The sequence below is a fragment of the Hesperophylax consimilis genome, chromosome 30 (genome assembly GCF_061612785.1).
Source record: "Hesperophylax consimilis isolate HC1 chromosome 30, BYU_Hcon_1.0, whole genome shotgun sequence".
In the NCBI taxonomy this organism is placed as follows: domain Eukaryota; kingdom Metazoa; phylum Arthropoda; class Insecta; order Trichoptera; family Limnephilidae; genus Hesperophylax; species Hesperophylax consimilis.
In genome coordinates, this window is record NC_142865.1 from 2,563,927 (window position 1) to 2,587,119 (window position 23,193).

Below are 23,193 nucleotides of genomic sequence, written 5' to 3' on the forward strand. Positions count from 1 at the left end.
CCAACGCTTTAAGGTCGATTTCAGGTAAGTAAGTTAATAAACTAAAGGATAAATAAATATTTTTCTATGGAAAAATATTGTTCTATAGGAAAAAACACAATGGATTGTTAACCCTATACGAACTCTATGACAAGTAAAAGTGGTGGGCGTCGCCCATCTACAATTCGAAATGCAGAATGCCGCGTCTTAAGAGGAAGCTACAAGCCAAAAATATGTATATTCTTTGTTTGCCTTATTTCGTGACGAATACACAGGTAATAGGCATTAAAATCGCTTGGAAAATGGATTCAAGAAACACTCGATTTCATGCGCAAAAGTGGTTTTTATTTATTTTGTATAAAAATTTATAAGTACGCAAAAAATTAATCAAAGGAAACTGTCACAAATAATCTTACCCATAATATGTTATTTTTTAAAAGTTGATTCATTTGTGCATTCATACATTTTTATTGAATAAATACATTTTTTAGTAGGTTACATTTATATTTTATATGAAGTAAATAATTTTTTCATTTGAATTCTCCTCAAGAGAAAAGATAAGAAAAGCATCAATTTATATAAAGCATTTTATTTGGTACTCATAATGTAAAAAAATTCGTTATGAAGATTAATGGAAAATCACTATTTAGCACTAATTGAGCTTCGCCTTAAGTCTGAGTTCTGTTGATTTTATTTCCGAGTAGAGCCGATTTTCCGTCAGCACATATACGTCGTAATGGGGTAAAATATGGTAGATTGTAGTTCATAATGTTATAATGCAAACTTATTAGATAACTATTTAAAATTATTGTACTGTTTAAATGAATAAATATATAATTACAAAAAGTCTTCTGTTTTACAAGTCCTTAGGAGGAACCTAGAGTTCAAACCCTGTTGATATAAAAAAGCTTAAAACAATTAAAAGTATTTTTAAAATATGTAATTATTTACTTATGTATATACTTTTATAAAAGTATATAAATATGTAATTATTTACTTATGTATATAATTTTATAAAAGTATATACATAAGTTACATTTTAATTTAATATAAAAAAGATTTAATTAATTAAATCTGTAATATCCTTAGTTTGAGAATTGTAGACGTTTTAAGTCCCGCGCGCGTCCAGTTCAAGTAACTTCGCTAGTATTTGTCCACCGAAATAAAAGTTTATTTATCAAGTACCAAATACCTAACGACCGGCGGACTCCTGTCGACCCTTACTACGTGTTGCCGTTAAATGCACGGCGAATTTGGAGAGTATGTCCAACTTTTGGTAAAATTAATTTTAGTTCTCAATAATATCAACAGATGTAGCAAACGCAAGAAGTGAAATATATAAAATTGCTATCTTAGCGACAATCAAAACCCTATGCGCAGTTGTGAAAACTAAAAAAGGAGGGTGTTACCCAAATCGCAATTCCAAACAGCGTATGCTGAGGCTTAATATCTGTACATCAGAAGTCAAAGATCGGTTGTCCAGTTTTTGTGAAAATAAGATACATGAGATCTTTTTAATTTTTTCAGTATCTACACAGTGGTATAAAGTAGGTTGTCCTACGACAGTGTAAAACTTATTTAGATCAACATAAAAGGTCTGGTATCCCCACAATGTTCAAAGGATTTTTTTCACTCTTTCCTCTCTCCTTAACAATTAAAAAAATGTGACAACCGACCTTTGACTTCTGAGATAGAAATATTGATTTGCTAGTTGGGAATGTGTGTTAAGCAAAAATAGTTGAACATTATAAAGGGAAATTCCGAATATATTATTTTAGTCACAATTGATTTTATACACTTGATTTTGCCTTTTCGGCGGCTTAATGCTGCTTTACAAATTGGGAATGTGTGTTAAGCAATAGTTGAACATTAGGGACAATCTAAATGTCCGAATATATAATTATAGTCACAATTGATTTTATACAATTGATTTTGCCATTTCGGCTTAATATTGATTCGCTAGTTGATGTGTGTTAAGCATTAGTTGAAAATTATAATATATATATTTTATTAAAGTCACAATTGATTTCATACTCTTGATTTTGCCCTTTTGGCGGTTTAATGTTGATTTGCTTGTTGGTAATATGTGTTAAGCAATAGTTGAACATTATAAAGGTAATATCCGAATATATTTTTATAGTCACAATTGATTTTGCCCTAGTATTTATTTGCTAGTTGGAAATGTGTTGTATCCGTTGTGTTAACTATCGGGACGAAGTTATTGGAAGCACCTGTCTTTTCAGAGTAGTCATATTTTTTACTATAAAAGCTGTAATTAAAATGAATCAAAGCGAACGGTTCTGGAATAGGAAAATAGGAAGCAATTAAACATAACTGTTATGTTAAAATATTTTTTTATTAAAAAAAGTAAACCATAAAAAACAAACAGATAAATACAAAATTTTAATAACGCGTTGGTAAGACTGGCCCAATAAACCCAATTATTTTTATAATTAGGCAAACTTTTCGATGAACAAAATCTTAAAGTTCCAAATAATAAAGATTTTCTTTTAAGGTGCTATATAAAACAAGTGATTTAATTACTACAAACATTAAAAATGTATTAACATTGGCAATTTGTTCCTATGATAATAAATATGCGAAATAAGATAAATATGTATTACACAATAATGGAAGCAGATCTTTAAAAAAATATAAATTTTTATCTTGAAAGTTAAAATTTTGTTGAAAATTTAAATACTCGAATATGTTTTGTTTATCAAATAATATAATCGGATTTTATAAGGGACTGATAATCTAGGATACTCTTGTTGCAGTTAAACGTATTGTAGTAAATACTATAATTTCCAGATATGATATGATGGGTGACTTAGAAGATTCTGACAAGTTGTCCAAATTGGTTGTAAGTGAAGATTGGCTCTGTGATTTGTCTCAGGTTAGTTTGTGCCCTGTGAAATAAAATAAAATACAGATATTACAATTTAAAAAAAGCAGTTTTCTTATTAAACTTAGGTACTGTTCTGTTATTATTATAGTTATTGTACGTCACGCATAGCAGCAGAATGGGCATATGCCTCGACTGCTTTTCCTTGTTTGACAGTTAGTAGTCCAGTCCTTATATAAAATAAACCACTCAAGCGATTAGTGTCGTATACATATATTTACCATATTATTTAATTAATACCTTCCTCAAAACATTAATATAGAAACTATATATACAATGAATCCACCTAGATTTCAATAAATTTGGTACAAAACATGTTTGCAAACTTGGCATAGTATTTCAAAAATCGCTCGAGTGGTGATGAATCTGTGACACTTCATTATATCCACTGAACAGATAAAACCATACTAGAAATGCCTTCGGTTTAAATCACAATGGAAACCGATGTCGTCACTTATTACCTTTAGGTCTAGTCCATTAAGCACACGCTCTGTCTGACATCGTATATTACCACTCTATTTAAACGAAATTGAAATTTCATAATGACGATGAAACGGATTTTTGTCTTAGAAATTTAAACAAAAAGTCAGAACTTTGATTTATTTTGACATCGAATTTATTGTGTTCTTCATAATTCCATGATCATATCCTTACGATCATATCCTTATGATCATATCCTTATGATCATATTCCTAACAACTGCATGTTAGTAGTTCTACCAGCTCTTTAAGTCAGTTTCTTACTTATGTTTCTATGTCTTCTTTCCATCAATTTTTTATCCTTTTTCACATTTGCTTTCTGCTGCTACATGAGTCAAGTGTCTTAGAAGTGACAATGTCATATTAATAGCCTTACTAACTCCCCTTAGTGAATTTATGACCATATTGATGAGTTATCATTTTATTGAAGAGTCCTTCTAACACACTAACAACGAGAAGTTGAAAAATTTGTAAAATCATAGAAGAGAAGAAATACAAGTTCCTTCCATCCAGCGCTATGTCTCACTCAGAACATCAAACCTAGGCATCGTAGATCTCAATCGCATTTGAATTTCATAAACACAGTTTAGTATTGGAAATTTAAGTCCCGATTGGGTAAATATTTGAATCACGAAACACGTACTCAAGACATTTCTCTTGTTCTTATTTAGTCTACAGGTAAATTGAACGCATTTCTATGCGTAACGACAAGTAAAAACATTTGCAAAACTGAAACACGCAAAAAAGACAATGACTGTTAGTTAGCCAATTTGAGACTTTGCACAACTGCAAGAATTTAGCGCAAAGACAATATATTCAGAATATCCATCGATGTGTCTAAATATGTATATTTTTTAAATTTTAGAGGAATTGACTAAGATGATTTAATGTTTTACCTCAACTTAGCAGCCTTAGGAGCAGTTTTTCCTGCCCTCAGTTTAGCTGGCCTTCCAGTCTGCTGGAGAAGTACGTATCTTCCAGCAACTGCATTGGAGATAGCCACATCACCACCATCAACTTCCTCTTCTTCTCCGAAATCTCCGTTGACTTCAGTTGTCTGCAAATTAGATAGAAAGCATTAGCAACAATTATAATTTAGTTCTTTTGGTAACTTATTGCACCAGAAAACGATGGTATCATTAACTCCACCCAAGTTCCGAAAATTTTCTGCTAAAGCAAATCGTAAAGAAAGGACAGTTCGATACAGGGTTTTCCAATAAGAGGTGTTATTTTGAATAGCCCGCTATTTCGGTAGATGTTACTTTTGAAGCTGTTATTTTTGACATTTGACAAGTAGAAACTACACCATTAATAAAAATGTAACGATACACGCTTCAACGCATTGAAATTATTAAAATTCACTTGAGTGAATAAAATGCAAATCATCTTGAGTGATGAGGCCCATTTCCACCTCGGTGGCTTCGTCAACAAGTCAAATTGTCGCATCTGGGTCTCGGAAAACCCAAGAATTATTGTTGAAAAGCCTCTCTATCCTCGACGTGTGAATGTTTGGTGCGGTTTATGGTCCGGCGGAGTCATTGGACCTTACTTTTTAGAAAATGAGGCTGGAGCAACAGTTACGGTGAATGGATTGCGCTATCGAGAAATGATTAATGATTTTTTATGGCCGAAATTGGATGGTATTGATTAGGAAAACGTTTGCTTTCAACAAGATGGCGCTACGTGCCACACAAGCAACGAAACCATTGATATTTTACGATTGAATATCAAAATAACACCTCTTATTGGAAAACCCGTTACTTTCCCACGAAAGAATGAATAATGAATCACACATGTTTTAAAGCATTTGAAGTTTTGAAGTCACTATTGCATTTTCGAAAAAACTTGACCCTTGTCCAATATCATTGGGATTCTTGTAATAGTCAATTTATGTACCTCTTCTTCAACCTGGGGCAATTCTGGTTCCTGTTCTTCTGGTTCGAGTTCTTCTGGCTGGTCAACATCGGTCTCCTCTTGTGGTGCCACCTGGGCGGGGGGTCCGTACTCTTGGGCGGGTGGTCCGTATTCCTGGGCGGGTGGTCCTCCGATCTCGGTTTCTTGGGCGGGAGCACCATAGGTATCTAGTGCCTGTTCTTGCCTCTGGCTCTGGACAAACCTAAAAACCGCACAGTTTTAATATCAGTTGATAATAATTACTATTACTATGAGGATGTTTTCATGTTCAATATCTGAATCGAAGACGATATTTCATATATTATAAGCTATAATTTACTGTGTAGGGGATTCTCAGTTCGTCCAGTTTTCGTAATTGAGTTGTTGATGGTTGCCGCCATCATAAAGATTCTCTCCAGTTTTAAGAATCGTGATTGGGTACAATGTATAACGGAATAATTTATAGGAAAAGGTATATTGTTTTTGAAAACGCTTATGTTGGAATATTGACTCGGAAAGAAATTAAAAAATTCTAATCACTTCAACTAATCAAGTTCAGCACAGAGATGTTTTGAGGCCAATTCTTTACTTATGCTGGAAAATGCAGAGACATAATTATTATGAAAGAACGACCCAAAGAAATAACAATTATTGATGAGACAAAGTGAACAAAGGAAGAGAACCTAAGTTATAAGGACTATTTGATTGGCTTTTGCATTGTACCTCTGTTGTTGGAAAACTGGTGCTGGCCTCAATCTCTGCTTAGGAGCCAAGTTCTGTTGGGGAGCTGTGAACCTTCCGAACTGCTGGGCAGCGAATCCTTGAGTCCTTGGAGCACTCTTTACTTGCTGCTGCTTTACTCCAAACTGCTGGGAAGCGACCTGCTGTTGAATGGAGGGCTGGAATCCGTTGGTGGTGCTGTAGGCGACCTGTTGCCTCTGGAACTGCCTCTGCTGCTGGAACTGTTGCTGGAATTGACCCTGGAAGAATTGGGCTTGCTGCTTTGAGGGTTGGGCCTGGAGCCTTGCGGTCTTCTGCTTGGGCTGGGCACGGAGGCGCTGAACGCGACGGTCGCGGAGACGATCACCGGTGGGAAGAGCGCGGAATTCCTTTGCTGGCTCTATTCCGGGAAGACCTACAAGGATGTATAATGTTACACTGGTGGTTAGAACTGAATACCTTCCTCTTCCAACTTCTTTCCCTATCCACTCCATGTAGTAGGAATCCATGATATGCTATCAACTATCTGCCTACAGATTATCCTAATATACTTTGGACATCTTGCTCGCCAAACTCCGAACTAAAACCTGGAGAAATTCATAGTCACTGGAAAATATAAGGCAAGAGAAGAAGCAGTTGGAATGACTATAGGCAATGACTATAGAATTATTACAGGCTTCCGGGACGTCGGTGTCCTTGGCTCTCCATGGGAGCGGTGAGGAGTGATGAGCCTTATTGTAAAAATTATGACCGCATTAAATTGCATTAGGGGTCACGATTCTCAGCATCGTTGCTGGCAATGATTAAAAAGTAATGGCATAAGAGATGTACAGCTAAACTATAAGCTCTTCGCACTGTTATGGCTGAAAAAGATTTACTAGCCGATAGATATCTTATTTTCTTTTTTAAAATGTTTGTCTTTCACCCCTCAAGGGTGTTCTAGGTCATTATTTCAAACTATGGAGAGAGGGAAGGTGAATTTATATATTAATTTTATACAAATGTACAAATTTTATAATTATGTGAAAGATTGGAGTCGAGTTTAGACTTTGAACCGAAGGGAGGCAATTTTAAAGAAGACTTGATGGAAGAGAGGATATTTGTTTTGAGACGGACAGCAACAAAAATATGTGATCTATGGTTCCCACTTCTAGACCACAGATTTCAATGTGAGGAGTCAAGTACGCGAATTTTAAAAAGTCGAGAATAAACGGTACAATGTCCAAGTCTCGAAATATATTTTTTAGTTTTCTTTTTCTATGGGGGGAAATGTTGAAACCATGGTTTTGATGGGAATGTCCTTTATATCGAGGCATAGTAGGCTCCCTTGGATTCTTTAAGGATCTACAGGTGTAATTATTACTGCTATGCACTGCATACAGTATGTTTAGTGAACACCAAGCTTCAAACTAGCCCTTACATTCTTAAACTTAAATCAGAACAATACCATCGGATATTATTTACCGTCGCTAGAGATCTTTAGAGATCAGCTGTATTGTAGCTATTTTGAAGGCAATTGAATATTTTGTTAGGGAACTGAATATTTTCGAAGAAAATCACAAAATTTTCAATACTTCATAATTATAATTTTTTTTAAAAGAAAGACAAACGTTCCCGGGTTACGAATAACCTGGCAATATTTGATAATTTCCTACTACCACCACAGACCACCACAGTAAGCGGAAAAAGTTGCTTATGTTGTGATGGAGGAGGAGGAGCCAGCCGAGGAATTGAACACAATACACCCAAATGCGATGTGAACTCAGCCACCGGCCATAATTGATAGTTATACAAACCTGATCACTGAAACAATTGTTTAAAGTGTTAACCAAAAATTGAGTAGTTTATTGAGGTTGCATTAGATGGCAAAACGTTCGTGAATCTATCAAGAAAACAACGATTTCATACCTTGAACGCTCAGTTCTTCCTCGGCTTCTACAGCTTCGGTGGTTGGGTTGATCTCTTCCTCAGGGAGGTCAGTGATGGGGGGTCCGTACTGAAGGAAGGGAGTGGTAGCCTCGGTTGTGCCGATCTCTCCAGTGTATTGGACCTCTTCTTCAGATACTTCGATATCGGCTCCGGTTTCTTGGATCTCTTCCTGTGGTGCTCCATAGGCGTTTGGTACCTGAAAGAATGAAATTCATTGATTAAAAAAAATCCATACCATGTAAATACTATGTGGAAGTGCTGCTTGTGTCATGATGGAGGATAGGTGAAGAGTCATTGTACCCACAACGCCTGGATGGTAATTCAACGCATTTGTCAACTCAGTCACTAACCCGTCGATTCTATAGCAGTCGAAGAAGTAATGTACCTTTTTGTGCAAAAGATTATCTCAGCAGATAGAAACTGTTCGTGTAAATCATGACGCCTTTTTAACGACAAAACACGGAAACGAGTGTGTAGGAAGTCCCGGAGTCCAACGTTCGCTCTGTTATGATCTCTGTTAAATCTCTATATTGCTAGAAACCTAACTGCCAGCTAATCTCGGTTCTGAATCGGAGGGGCGAACCTAAACACTAGAGACATCTCTTGGATAACTCTATATACTCCGTCAGCTACCTGCACTAGAGCCATCTATGCTACGTAGCTCGATCTATTTATCTACACATTTATCTGTGATTTTCAAAGAGGAGAGAAAACCCGAAAGAGCTAAATATGTAAGACAAATTACAAGATTTAATTTAAGATGAGTCCTAAATACTTTGGAATTCTTTGCCTGCCAATAAATCATATGAAGAAGTAGGTTATCACTGAATTTTTAGAAAGACAGGAATATTTCCATATTAGTTAGAGTGGATCAGTTCGAAGAGAAAATGTTGTACATATTAACTTTTGATATTAAATGAACAGAGCAATGAAAAACTGTAAGAGGTACCTAACACTGTTTAAAATTGAAACGTTGCAGGGGATGTGTTTAATTTTGTTTATTGACATGATCCTATTATCTTTTACTTCTAAATCATCATCTACCACTTCTCGATTCTCTATTACAGTTCTTCCAGTCTCACATCATTCCCAAATAGCATTTTCACATAGTTCTAATATATTATACCTTCTCATAAGTTCTAATTATTGTGTACCACAATCAATTAGCACAAATTTATTTCTTGACCAATTACGAAGGTCGTTGATAGTCCACATGCAATCTAGATCTCGCATAAACAATGGCTAATTCAACACCTTCGAGTTTTGCCCCAGTTTTTTTATGTTACGGTAGGATGTTTACTGCTCGTAAATACTAATCAGTATTCAAAGGAGGATGCTAGCGTAAAATTACGCAAAAATGTTGTTACGTCACGGAATGTACTCGAAATGGTTGATGGCCAAATGCGCCGTAAGCCATTTTGATGGTGTACCAGAATTTGACTGTGCCTTGCCCATTTTATCTTTAAAACGTGTTGCTACGAAAATTTAGTATAGTTTTTAAGTTGCAAATTATGTTTTTATTAACAGAACAATAAGATGGTAACTGGGAATGTCTCCGTAAAAGTCTACTCCTGTCATTCTAACTTTATTTATTTTCATTTTAGTCCTGAGTTAAACTTGCAATCTTTTTTTGAGTCTTTCTGTTTTTTTTTAAATCTATTGGTTTCATATTAAGCAATTTTATCTTGCATTTTTAAACACCCGTTTATTCCCAGTCGTAATTTTTCAAATCTACTTGCAGAAGGAATAATTTATTTGATTAGTGAGGATTCAAATAAATTTATGCTAGGTAAACGACGAACGAAAGTTTGTTTAGTGGTTGTTTTTCTTAAAATTAAAGTCAAATAAAATGAATATTAAAAAAAATCAATTATTCTTCTGCCGATTTGGGTTTGCCATACCCGCCTTCAAACCCCCTCCCAATGTTAATCTATATTTAACTTCAGTATACGATTCATCCTGGTGAAGAAAACATTGTTTTCTAAACATGTAGATTTTGAATTTAATAAATCAATTATTCTTCTGCCGATTTGGGTTTGCCATCCCACTTTAATTCAGAATGAAAGTGGTTCGGGAGACAGCGAGTTAATTTGATGCAACGTTATTAATTTAATGTGTCCGAAACTTTTGCTTTTGGGTTGGTTTGGACGATAAAATTTAATGATAGATGCAAATTAATATTTTCTTTTGAAATCATTATTAACGACACGTGTCATTCTAAGCCAAATTTAAATTGATATGGACATCAGGACAACGATGACAAGCTCCTAAATGTTCAGGTCATAGACATATGAATATTAGTAGACCTGCCCTAAGTGATTAAAAGCGTATTATTCCCCACTCTCCATACCGGTTCCATTGGAGCCAGCTGGGCTCGCGTATGGCCTCAAGTGAAATTTGAAAACGTGACGTCATCATTCTTGTGCGAACTATGGTCGAGGCATCATCGGTTCATTTTACGAAATAACACGGCAAAATGTTGACTTGTGATATGAAAACTTGTAAAAATAGATGTGAAAAAGAGAAAAAACCCAATTGTCGTATTACATTCCATAAGTAAGCATTATTTTACTTTATTTTAAGCTTATTCACACCGTATTATATGGATCAGTTTTAGAAACATATACTATCACATCACAATGTAGCGATTCTCAAGTGTGCTCATCGTTGTTTACTGGGGTAAGTAAATTATGAAACATTTGTAAAAGTGTCTTAACTAAATACTCTGAAACTAACTACGACTCTGCAAACAGAAGAAATTTACTTTGCCGAATTTGGACTTCGCAAATTAGTTCATAACGTGGCGAGTAATTTGCGCTCCCATGTAAAAATGTCTATTCATTCAAAAGCAGATTTTACTTTTAAGAACTAAATGGTGATATTATAATGCGAGATGCCTATTTATTGTCAGATTGATTTATTGACGAATCACAGTCAGCCTTACTCCCTTCGTTCTTCAACAGTTGATTTTACCCCTCGCCATTATCTTCTCGTCTATTAATTCCTATGTCTGTGGTTCAGGTATTAAAAAGTGTCCAACACACACAAAAAGTAGTAGTTTTCTTACAAGGCTAACGTTATCAATCCCCAAATAGTATAAAATAAAGTCGCTATCCGTGTCTGTCTGTTTATGCGCTTAGTTCTTCTAAACTATTTTGACAGAGTTTTCACTATCATGTTGAAAATTTCTTTCGAAAGGTTTACATGTATAATACATGTATATTTTACTTATAGAAAGAAGAGAAAAGTTGATGTTTTGAAATCAAGTAAAAAAATATTCGGGTGCTTTCATTGCTAACGCTGGATAAACCTTATGAGATACATCAAAATGATGTAGTATGGAATTGTATATCTTGAAAAGGCCTACAGAATAATCTACCATGGTATTTGTCGATCTCCTAAGGATAACCCCCAGTAACGCCGGGTACACGTCAACTAGTCCTAAAATACATGAATAATTCATCACTATAAAAGGTTATTTATTTGCGTAATATATATTATTATCCTTGACTCCCTTCGCAAGGTTACTGCATTTCTCAATAATCAATAAAATTCATGAATCACTATCAACAACAACTAATAATAATCATTTGTTATTTAATTCACGTAATGTAAGTACAAACGTTCCACAAAAAAGGACTCAACAATTTCGTCGATTACACAAGTCGATTACTATTCTTAAAATGTCCTCGTGTTTACATCATCCGTCTTTGAAGATATGCAAAATTAAAACAATTTTGGGACATTTTTAGTTCATTAAGAGTAGGAACGTTTTTCGAGGATTATCGGGTATGTAATTAATGCTAATGCAAATAATGGAAATGAAGCTGGAATTGGTAATAAGCAATGAATATTAAGGTTAAAAATACATTGTATTGATGTTCTTGTATTGTCGTGTTCTTGAATTAAAGACTGACCGTAGTAGAATTGCACCTTGAAAGAAATCACCGTAACATAATAAACCATTTTACGTATATCTTTTCATATTTGTGAGCAGCGCAACTTTTATATTATGCCAAATATTCATCTCCTATCGTAAAGCGAAAAAGCTCGATATCAATGGAAACAGTGGTTTTTAGAACTGAGTTTTTCAGTCTGTCAATCTGTAGTCCTTTTATTGTAAACACAAATGTATTTTTATCTTCATTTTCTGGTCTCAGTCAGTCGGGAAATGTTTTAGTATACTATACTATACTATCATCAGAAAGATTGATTAATCAATCGTATTCTTACCCAAGACAAATCAATTATTCATATAAAGTCAACAAGAGTCTTAAGTTATGAGTGCTGTAGCTACTGTTAGATTTGAACCTTGGAAAAAATAACAAATCCATTATATGGCTTCCCTATCTTAGTGGATCAATTGCAGTTAATGGAAGACATACTGCATGATCTATTCAACAGGTCTTTCAATTTATGGTTTTTAGAACAACAAGAACAGAACTTGAAACAACTTTGAAATTTGATGAATTATTCAAGTTTTGTGAAACAAATCTTTCAAACGCATGCCCATTATTGCGACTTTTATCTATATTGCTATGCTCTAAATAGAGATTCTTTAGAGTTCACTTTCGCATAAGATTGTTGTGATTTGTACATTACACCGTGGTAATTTGGCTGGAAGTTATCACTTGCCGAATGAGAGTATTATTTTTTTATGCAAACCTGTTGTTGTTCCTGGATTGTTCTGGTCGGCAGGTCGAAAGAGGGTCCCCTCGGCCTCCAACCGCTCGGGGCATATGGGGCACTGGGGGCCTCTGGGGCTGCGATGGCTCCCAGGACTGCGCAGGATAGCAGGAATACAGCTGATATCATCTAGAAACAAATAGGTAGAATATAGTAATCGTCAGTAAAAATCATCGCGTATAAATGGTGCGAACTGTGTTCCCCAGTTGAAAACTACACAGAAAATTACGAGTTAAATACTGTAAATGGAGTGGAAGACAACTAATTGATGACAATTTATAGTAGGATTGACATGTTAAAAGAATTCCAGATGACAGGATGCCAAAAATTATGGTTTTTTGAGCCCCAGTGGAAACAACCCAGAGGTAGACCAAGGAAGATGTTGAATGACTTGGACGAAGATCGGAGATGAATGGTGAGGAATTGAAGACAGTGGATAGCATTTGTGGAGGAGGTCAAATCTTATTCTCTGATGCAGCACCATTATAGTGAGAGTGACCAAGATCATTAATCAAATGTTCAAAGTTAGTTAATATTTGTTGATGTCCAAAGAAACGAAGCCTATCAGTGAGGCATGGAACTGCCAGAGAAAGGGTGAACGTAGACGGAATGCTGTAGAAATGAGATCCTTGAGGCATATGATCTGTGAGACATATAGAGATTCTCGAAGAATGATGTAAGCGTAATGAGTAAGATTAATCTTAAGAATGGCACGCTTAGATGGATTAGGAATGTAGAACGAATGAACGAAGAAAAGTTTGCAAGAATTTTAATGGTTGAAGACGTTCGAGGAAGACCTGGAGTCAGAATAACAGAATGAAGCTAGGAGCGTGTGCCAAGACCAAGTTGTTTGGCAGTCCATCCTCTCCGTCTACTCCTGGCGGGAAACGGCGTGATGGTAAGTTAGTTTTGCATGAAAATAAAACTGTTTTCGACACTTTCGCATAGTATTTATCAGAGGGTTGTCATTAGTTGAATGTTGGCGTCTTTTGAGGCACGAGCTATGTTAAATGACAATAACTGTGAAAGATTAAGAGAAGGAGTGATTCCGGAATGAGGAATATCTTAAGCGAAGAAATGAATCCGGACTGAGGAGTATCTTAAAAGAAGAAATGATTCCGGGATGAGGAAAATCTTAAGAGAAGAAATGATTCTGTAATGAGGAACATCTTAAAGAAGTAAGAAAGAATCAAATACATATTTGCAAAATTCTTTAATTGCAACTCTAATGGGAATTTTTACAAGTTCAAGTAAAGTGAACTCAGAATAAGAAAAATACTTGTAGAAGATAATATTTATGAGTAGTGGAAAATACAACTCAGTATAAAGTAAAACGGTATTAATTAAGAAGGAGTGTATTTCTCCTTTTAAGATTAAAATATCCACAATATTTGTCCCTTATTAAATATCAACAACACAACCAAAAACGGCATGAACAAAATACAGTTGAAGTAAAGCTGTTGTAAGGAAAATCCTTGTTTAAAGAATGTTTCAACTTATCATGTTATAAATATTGAAAATATTAGTTAAAACATTTTAAAATGATTTATGTGTCATGAAATAAAAACAGAAGGGAAGAAGTAGTCAAGATAAGAAAAACTACAATTAGTAATATAATATTGATTAATTAATTTGGATTGCAAAACATTAATTAAAACAACGAACTGACTAACGTATCCGATGATATCGAGACAAAATAAGAAAGGACATTTTGAAATAAACTCCTAGAATAATTATATTCCAAGGCACAGATAACGAAAGGACGTTGAGTCCTGTTTTGTAATGACCACAACTAATAGTTAAATAAATCTTTTACTTTATAAATAGACAAATGCTTGTTTTAAAGAATTGTATAAACAGATCAATCAAATTTTCAAAAAATGTTCGCATAACCAAATATTTTTTTTTTTTTTTGAATAATTTACCCAGGTTTTTAAACATAAAATAGATAATTGTTTGTCTTAAGACCCAGTAACAAACTATTAAAAAAACATCAAATTTACAAATAAGCCCACCTTTCTGACCAAAAATCTTTCTTTAAAATGATTAAGCCCTGTTTTAAACAACTCCAAGTGAGCGTGATCTGGATTTTGAATCTCTTACAATGCCAAGAGACTATCTTAAAGCTCTGTATCAAACTATTAAAAAGACCAAATTTTCAAAAACACGCACCCAAAAATCTTTCAATAAATATTTGAGCACTGTTTTAAACATTCCCGATTTAAGGTGATATAGATTTGGATCTTTTACTATGCTAAGAGTCTATATTAAGGCGATGCACTACGTCGTGTAATATTTTAAATTGAGCCGCTATCAATAACAACCCTTACGTAGATTGCGATAAGGTTTAAATTCCCGCTTAACACCATCCGCCTGTTTTGATTTATGCAAGAAAAAAACATGGCCAAAAAGTGCCCTTTATATTATTATGTGGATGTTCAGACATAAATATTTAAATTTTTTTCAATCATTTTATAAATAACTTAATTTGCCACATTATGCAATAAAATCATAACCGAAAATGGGTTCGTAAGTAGGAGATTTTGAACTTTAAAGCAGTTTTCAGAGGCATTTACATTATTTTTTTCTGGGCTTATAAAAAGACTTATCTAAAAAATACTCGATTATTTCAAAGGCCAAGATGTATTCTACTCGCAGTATTTAATTAAAGCATCTAAAACATTTCTAGGCGACCAAATTTTCAAACCAAAAACACATGATTTTGCATTACTACGTATGGCATCGCCTTAAAACACTGTCAAACAATCGAAGTACATAAAATTTTCAAAAAACACCCTTTGACCAAAATTGTAAAATGTGTATTTACCTTCATTTTGGATTTGTTTGTTTAATCACTGTAGAACTAGTTAACTGGTGATACTAGTCAGCAATGACTGATGATGAGCTAATGATGCTATCTGCTTGTGGTCCTGGCTATTTATACTGACCGCTGACTTGTAGAGGCGTGTGACAAGAAATTTAAAATAATTATTGCTGGCGAATTTGTTGTAGGAGACGCGCAAGGACGCTTGCCGAAATGAAGGAGATCGGATTGTAGCTTGAGAGATGGCAAGAAAAGTTTTCAGAAGAGAAAAATGCAATAAATGCATGTTCAAATATGTGAAATAAATATAAAAATACAAAATTCACATCGTGTGATACTAATATTATTTAAATTAGCTGACATACCTGCTCGAGGTTATGAATCGTTTGGAGTAAATTTTTGAGAATTTAACTGTACCTGAAAACTGGGTCTATTTTTAAGGTGAACATAATACAGGATTTTCCAATAAGAGGTGTTATTTTGAATAGCCCGCTATTTCGGTAGATATTAATTTTGAAGCTGTCATTTTTTTACATTTGTCAAGTAGAAACTACGCCATTAATAAAAATGGAACGATACACGCTTCAACAACGCATTGAAATTATTAAAATTCACTTGAGTGAATCAAATGCAAATCATCTTGAGTGATGAGGCCCATTTCCACCTCGGTGACTTCGTCAACAAGCAAAATTGTCGCATCTGTGTCTCGGAAAACCCAAGAGTTATTGATGAAAAGCCTCTCTATCCTCAACGTGTGACTGTTTGGTGCGGTTTATGGTCCGGCGGAGTCATTTGGACCTTACTTTTTCGAAAATGAGGTTGGAGCAACAGTTACGGTGAATGGTTTGCGCTATCGAGAGATGATTAATGATGTTGTATGGCCAAAATTGAATGGTATTGATCTGGACAACGTTTACTTTCAACAAGACGGCGCTACGTGCCACACAAGCAACGAAACCATTGATCTTTTACGATTGAATATCAAAATAACACCTCTTATTGGAAAACCCTGTATTATTCTAATGATTTAAAAAGTTTTTATTTCACTTGATCTTGCCACGACTTCCTCGGTCGTCCCCGACTTCCACCAGTGGTACACTACTGTAAACCACATTGTTACTACTAAAAAAACTAAATTATATGTACTTTTATTCTCTCGTTCGACTCGTTCCAATAATATATATACAACATGTTACTCAACTCTATAAAAAACTGTGAATTGACTCTTAGAAAGAAATGTAGGTTAAAAAAATGGTGATGTGAAAGAATTTTTTTGTGCCAATGTAATTAAGTGTATATTTTATGTACTTGTTAAAATTGTATATGTATTAAAAAAAAGTATTTGTAAAAGAACCCGTTGACAAACTGATGTCAATCAGTTTAAAGGGATTTAAGAGGAAGCTATAAGCCAAAAATGTGAATATTCTTGGTATACCTTATATCGTAGGTAATAGGCATTAAAATCGCTTGACAAACGTAGTCTATAAACGTTCGATTTCAAGCACAAAACTGGTTTTTATTTATTTTGTAAATAATTTTATAAGAAAGCAAAAAAGTTAATCAAGCGAAACTGTCGCAGATAATTTTAGCTATAATACTGTATTTTTAAAAAGTTGTTTCCTTTATGCTTTCATACATTTCTATTGAAAAATTTTTTTTTGTAGTTTACATTTATATTTTTTACTGGGCAATTTATTTTTTATTTGTATTCTACTAAAGGGCAACGATAGGAAAACCTTCAATTTATCTAAAGCATATTTTTTTGGTATTCAATATGTACACCAATTCGTTATAAAGATTAATCAATTAGTGATTTCAACATTTTTACTATTGAAAAACTACATTAAAAGTCCCCGACTTCTTACACCATTCAAACTACCATCTAAGCACTCCTGACACTAATAAGAACAAACTAGAGTAGTATAAGAGTCTATAGGGGACAAACAAAGAAATATTAATTTTAATATATAATAAGAAAAAAGTTATTTATCTTTTTTACTTGTACCATCATGTAGAATCACCTTCCGAAGTTAGTGCACTTTACCCCCGGCACCCTGTATACATTTAAATTCAACTTTATATCTGCCATTATGTTATGTTAATTTTTTTCAAGTTTTTATTTTTTGTTAGCTAAAAAAAAACTCTTCTTGTCTCTGCATTATGCAGAAAATCACGTAAAAGCTATAAGTTCGTTTAAAATTAATAAATATTTTAAAGAATTACCACATGAACGAAATTACCAGCTATCTGGATTCTGTACATCAATTGAGTATCTGGAAAAGGCGTGTATTTAAATTTATTGACTCCCGAACTCACCGTTCGATTGATGTGGTATTTCAAAACATGTTTTTTTCTGCTACAAGCTTCATGCCACATCCTGTGAAAAAGCAGCAGAAATTCAACTCTGAAAATAAAATATACCGCACCCTAATCAAGTCAAAAAATTGCATTTTTTGTGTTAATAAATCAGAAATATTGAAATGTTGTTTTTTACAGTAGCTCCACACAGGAGGTCATCTTTGGGGGTGCTGTGTGGTAAAATGTGTAAGGGTTGGGTAGGAATCTAGGGATCAGTGTGTCCAGGAGTGACGGACATATGAATATATCCCTCCCACTGCAGTGGAGGGCAATCAGTCGAGATACCAGGTGGAGAGGTCAAAGGGTCTCCTCAAACCACCCCCTCCCGATCTGGCATGCTCTGAACACACTTCACCCGATGAACGCAGGCAAACCTGATAAATCAAATTGGGGTGACTTATGGCAGAGGTGTTGGTTATCTCCGCCCGCCTCCCAAATTGATAACAAATACTACAAATTTGGGAGATTTGACGCTGGATCCCCCGATAGTTGATCCCCCATCAATTGATGCCGAGGACAATTCATCCCTCTGCGAGTTATTCTCCCTTAACAATTGATCCCCCGTCAGATAGTTGATCCCCGGACATTGTCAGGTTATTCGTAACCCGGGAATGTATACATTTCTGTTGTTTATAAGGCGAAGCTTAATGCTAAATCACTATTTTTGATTAATCTTTATAACGAATTGGTGTAAATTATGAATACCAACAAATACGTTTTAGATAAATTGAAGATTTTCCTATCGTTACGCTTGAGTAGAATACAAATGAAAAAAAAAAATTACTCAATAAAAAATATCAATGTAAACTACTAAAAAATATTTTTTTTCAATAGAAATGTATGAACGCGTAAAGGAAAGAACTTTTAAAAAATACAGTATTATAGCTAAGATTATCTGTGACAGTTTCACTTGATTAACTTTTTTTTCTTTCTTATAAAATTATTTATAAAATAAATAAAAACCAGTTTTGTGCTTGAAATCGAACGTTTCTACACTACGTTTGTCAAGCGATTTTAATGCCTATTACCTACAATATAAGGTATACCAAGAATATACACATTTTTTGGCTTATAGCTTCCTCTTAAGAAGAACATTACCTATTTTTTTTTGTATAAAGTATTAGGATACTCAACGAATACCTTGTAGTAAATATAATTGAAAATAGTACTTATGTGAATATCACATCCACCCATTGAAAAAAGTGTTTTTCTTATAGTAAAGCAAAACCAAAATTTCCTCTGAAATCTTTACCTAACCACTTTATTAATAAACTCGAAAATTTTTGGGAAGACGAATATTTACTGATCCATTAAAACGGCCAAACAATTTTACATAGAGTTACTAGTGTAAGACCATCTTTCTGATCAGAATAGCCAGGTGCTATCCCATCTTATTCCCTTCTCCACTGCTTTCAGCATCACAAAATACCCCAATTGAGGATGCCATAGTCTAGACATAGACTCCAGACGGTTGGGGGAAGTTGGGACTCTAATGCAGTATTCCATATCTAAGCTATAATAAAGGATGCCAACGTAGTGTAAGTTTTAGACTGGACACTTTTAATTTCGTTGGTGGGTCAGAGATTTGGAACGCACTGAGCTTATGTTATGTAACTCTAAACCGCAAAGCGTCCAACGAGTATTCCAAAACGTTTACAAGGTTTATTGAAAAGACGTGTGGTTTTTTCTTAATTTTTCTAACGCCTGATTTACTAGATAGTAAAAATTAGCGTAAAATTGAGATCACGCGTTTTAGTTACAGTAATAAATTAATAGTTGTTTCTACCTTGTTGTTGGTCCTTCTTCCTCTGGCGCCAATAAAATTAGATTGTTAGTGTTAATGTTAGTTGTAAGTTTCTACAGTTAATGTAGATTTACAATAAACTTCCCCACTCCATTCCCCACTCCCAACCTCACTTCCTTCCTTAGTTCCATCACCAGTCCTATCTCCGGTCACTTCCCCGCACCCTACTACCCTACTCACTTCCCTGCTCCCTGTCGGGTTCCGTTCCCAACTCCCTTCCTCATTCCATTCCCCATCCCAAACCCCATTCGATTCCCCATTCCATTCCACATAATTTTTCCCCATTCCCTTATATCCTACATTTCCCGGCTACCTTTCTGGCTCCCTTCCCCACTCCATTCCATTCCCCACAATTTACCCTAGTTCTTTCCCTTTTCCATTCCCTACTCCCGTTCCCATTAAATTCCCCATAACTTGCCCCGCTCCCTTCCTCGCATATTTCCCTGCTACCTTTGTGGCTCCGTTCCCCACTTCATTCAACTCTCCACAATTTACCCTACTTTTTTCCCTTTTCCATTCCCTACTCCCGTTCCCATTAAATTCCCCATAATTTGCCCCACTCCCTTCCTCGCACAAGCTTTCCCTGCTACCTTTCTGGCTCCGTTCTCCACTTCATTCAACTCCCCACAATTTACCCCACTTCTTTCCCTTTTCCATTCCCTACTCCCGTTCCTATTAAATTCCCCATAACTTGCCCCACTCCCTTCCTCGCACAAGCTTTCCCTGCTACCTTTCTGGCTCCGTTCCCCACTTCATTCAACTCCCCACAATTTACCCTACTTCTTTCCCTTTTCCATTCCCTACTCCCGTTCCCATTAAATTCCCCATAACTTGCCCCACTCCCTTCCTCGCACAAGCTTTCCCTGCTACCTTTCTGGCTCCGTTCCCCACTTCATTCAATTCCCCACAATTTACCCAACTCCCTTCCTCATTCCATTCTCCAAAACCTGCCCCACTCCCTCCACACATCCTTCCCAAATCCCATCACCCCACAACTTTCCCCACTAATTTCCACGCTTCATTCCACACTCCCTTCCCTTCCTCACTTCCATCCACTGTTCTATACCCAGTCCTTTCCTCAATGTCTCCCTTCCAAAATACCATTTTTTTTAATTATCGATTTACTAAACATTGCTGTAAAAAGATTAACAATAAATGACAACGACCAATCTTCAAGTTCAAGGCTAAGCAATGTGATTACGTAAGTACTAATCGGTCGGTATGTAGGGTAGGTACTTAAGTACCTCCTTACACCGAATCAAATATTTGCTGTGCGAATTAATTTGTTTGTACGCATTTATGGTATAAGAATAAGTAAATAATGTTTACTTTCATTTTTATTTGTATTTTTCAGTGTTATCTCTAATATAAATAGTATAAAACAAAGACGCTATTCGCGTCTGTCTGTTTCTGTGCTTAGTTCTTTAAAACTACGCAACGGATTTGGATAGGGTTTTCACTGTAATTTAGAGAATTTCTTCCGAAAACTTTGTATATATAATGCATGCGTATTATATTTATAGAAAGTAGAGAAAAGTCGATGTTTTGTAACCAAGTCGTAAAATATATTTTTGGGCGCTTACATTGCTAACGCTGGCTAAACCTTATGAGATACATCAAAATAATGTACTACGCAATTGTATATCTTAAAAAGGCCTATAGAAAAGTAGAGAATAGTATATGTCTATCTCCTAAGGATAATTCCCAGTAACGCCGGGTACGCGTTAGAGTAGTTAATTATTGGCCAAAGCGTGGGAAACAAAACGCGAACGAATTTATTTACATAGGTAATAATAATATTACGTATTTGGGGACAAAGAAAGATCTATACAGAAAACTTCAAAGGAATTAACCCTTTCAGTACCGCACATTTATTTCCAAATTTAGACCATATTTTAAGCTTGATAACACATTAAACAATTAGTTTTTTTTGCATACTAATTTAGATTTTTTTCTAATTAATAAAAATTATTTGTAGGTCTCAAAGGGTTATTTTTTATGAGCAAGGAAAAAGAACATCGCTCAAATAATCGTTTAATTAAAAAATATATATTTTACAGTGTGAAATGCATAAATGTAAATATGATAATGTATATAAATAAAAATAATGGATCCCAGCCCAAGCAAAACAGCGAAAACAGGATCTGTCATTATATTTACAGTATTTGTTGCTGGAATAAAGGTTATTACCTAGCATAAAAAATAGACACCATGAGGAATATCCTTCACAAGCTTTACGTAAAATAAGGGACGATTTGTTTGACAAAATCAAGAGATATTAATTGGTTTGTTCATATTCCTCAGTAGGAACTCTGGTATTGAAAGGGTTAATATCACCAATTATTGTGTAGTCAATTTGGGAGGCGGGTATGCAACCGTATATACCATTTATTGGATAACCAAAAACCTTGCTATAGGTCTCCCCAAGTGGTTTGCTACGTTTGGTGATGTAGCAGGAGTGTCCGGGTTCGTGGGCTGATGTATGTCCTTTTGCCCACCTTCTGCGTGGCGGACCGAATCAGGAGAGATTGGTTGAGAGAGACCTTTTGAGTTCTCCAGCCAGATTCTCTCGACCCATCACCGTGCGCCACAGTGGAAGGGATAGATTCCACGTCCGTCACTCCTAGACACATTCACCCTCAGATTTCTATCCACCTCCATACATTTTTCCTGCCCAGAATTTCTTCTCCTACTTTTCCATAAAAGAACCTCCACACAGCATCCCCAAAGATACAGGCCATGTGGGAGTATTTTTCCTCAGGGCCTCCTGTGTGAAGCTAATGTAATAAAAGTCACAGTAGCTGAGCATACTGATTTAATGGGGCCTGGGTTTCTAGCACAGTGAAATCGATAAATTTACAATATATCGGATCGATTGGTATAACTACCTACGATTTTATTCAGATTTCCCGAGCACGGTAGGGCTGTTGATATCCAGACAGATGTTGATAAAGCAATAAATCAGAATTCAGTAACACAGCCGCATCTCTCTATGAATTGACATTCCTAAACGTCAGACAGCTATGTAAATGTTAAAAATACTAACAAATTGACAATCTCGAATTGAAATATTGACTATACAATGGCAGTCCGTATGTACTTTTTGACACTAAATATTGAGTTAATTATTTCATAAGGTCATTAGTCAGAACTCATACTAAAATATCTCATATAAATCAATTCGTTCTTTTCCAACCAATTTATAGCTACAAGTGGTGTACCACAAGGGTCTCATTCAGGACCAATTTTGTTTTTTTTTTGTTGTTTAAAAACGATATTGTTAATATATTTGATAATGATATAAATGTATTACTTTAGTTATTCTATTATTATAGTTATTTTACTCTATTATTGCGTGGAGGGGCAAGCTAGCATGTTATAAATCGGTAGAAATTCGGAATGCGGGGACTTCGGAATCGTGCGGGCATCGTGTTGCGAAGCTTATACTCGTAATATAGATCAACGGACTAAATTTTCAAAATCCTTTCATCTGACCGCCTACAAACTAATATATACAATATTATTAGTACAATATGTGCTAAGATAAGTACGTACTTATCCAATTAACATTATTTTTTCACGTACGTGACGAGTGGGTACCCAGTACAAGCAGTAA

The 23,193-nt window shown here is 35.0% G+C and overlaps 1 protein-coding gene across 1 annotated transcript; it reads right to left on the reverse strand.

Moving 5' to 3' along the window:
• Positions 1-2,662: 2,662 nt before the first annotated feature.
• Positions 2,663-22,210, reverse strand: LOC149409514 (uncharacterized). Its single transcript, XM_089649442.1, has 7 exons — positions 22,076-22,210; positions 12,571-12,720; positions 7,885-8,101; positions 5,980-6,391; positions 5,260-5,479; positions 4,260-4,420; positions 2,663-2,888 (listed from the first exon to the last, which is right to left on the reverse strand). Exons 1-7 carry the CDS (start codon positions 22,208-22,210, stop codon positions 2,810-2,812), a joined length of 1,374 nt encoding a protein of 457 aa, XP_089505568.1. The 3' UTR covers positions 2,663-2,809.
• Positions 22,211-23,193: the final 983 nt, after the last annotated feature.

Coding starts and splice junctions, on each gene's coding strand:
- LOC149409514 (XM_089649442.1), bottom strand. CDS start 22,210: ATGTGTCTAGGAGTGACGGACGTGGAATCTATCCCTTCCACTGTGGCG. Junction 4,421..5,259: donor TGCCCCAGGTTGAAGAAGAG/GTACATAAATTG, acceptor TCTAATTTGCAG/ACAACTGAAGTCAACGGAGA. Junction 2,889..4,259: donor CCTAAGGCTGCTAAGTTGAG/GTAAAACATTAA, acceptor TTTATTTCACAG/GGCACAAACTAACCTGAGAC.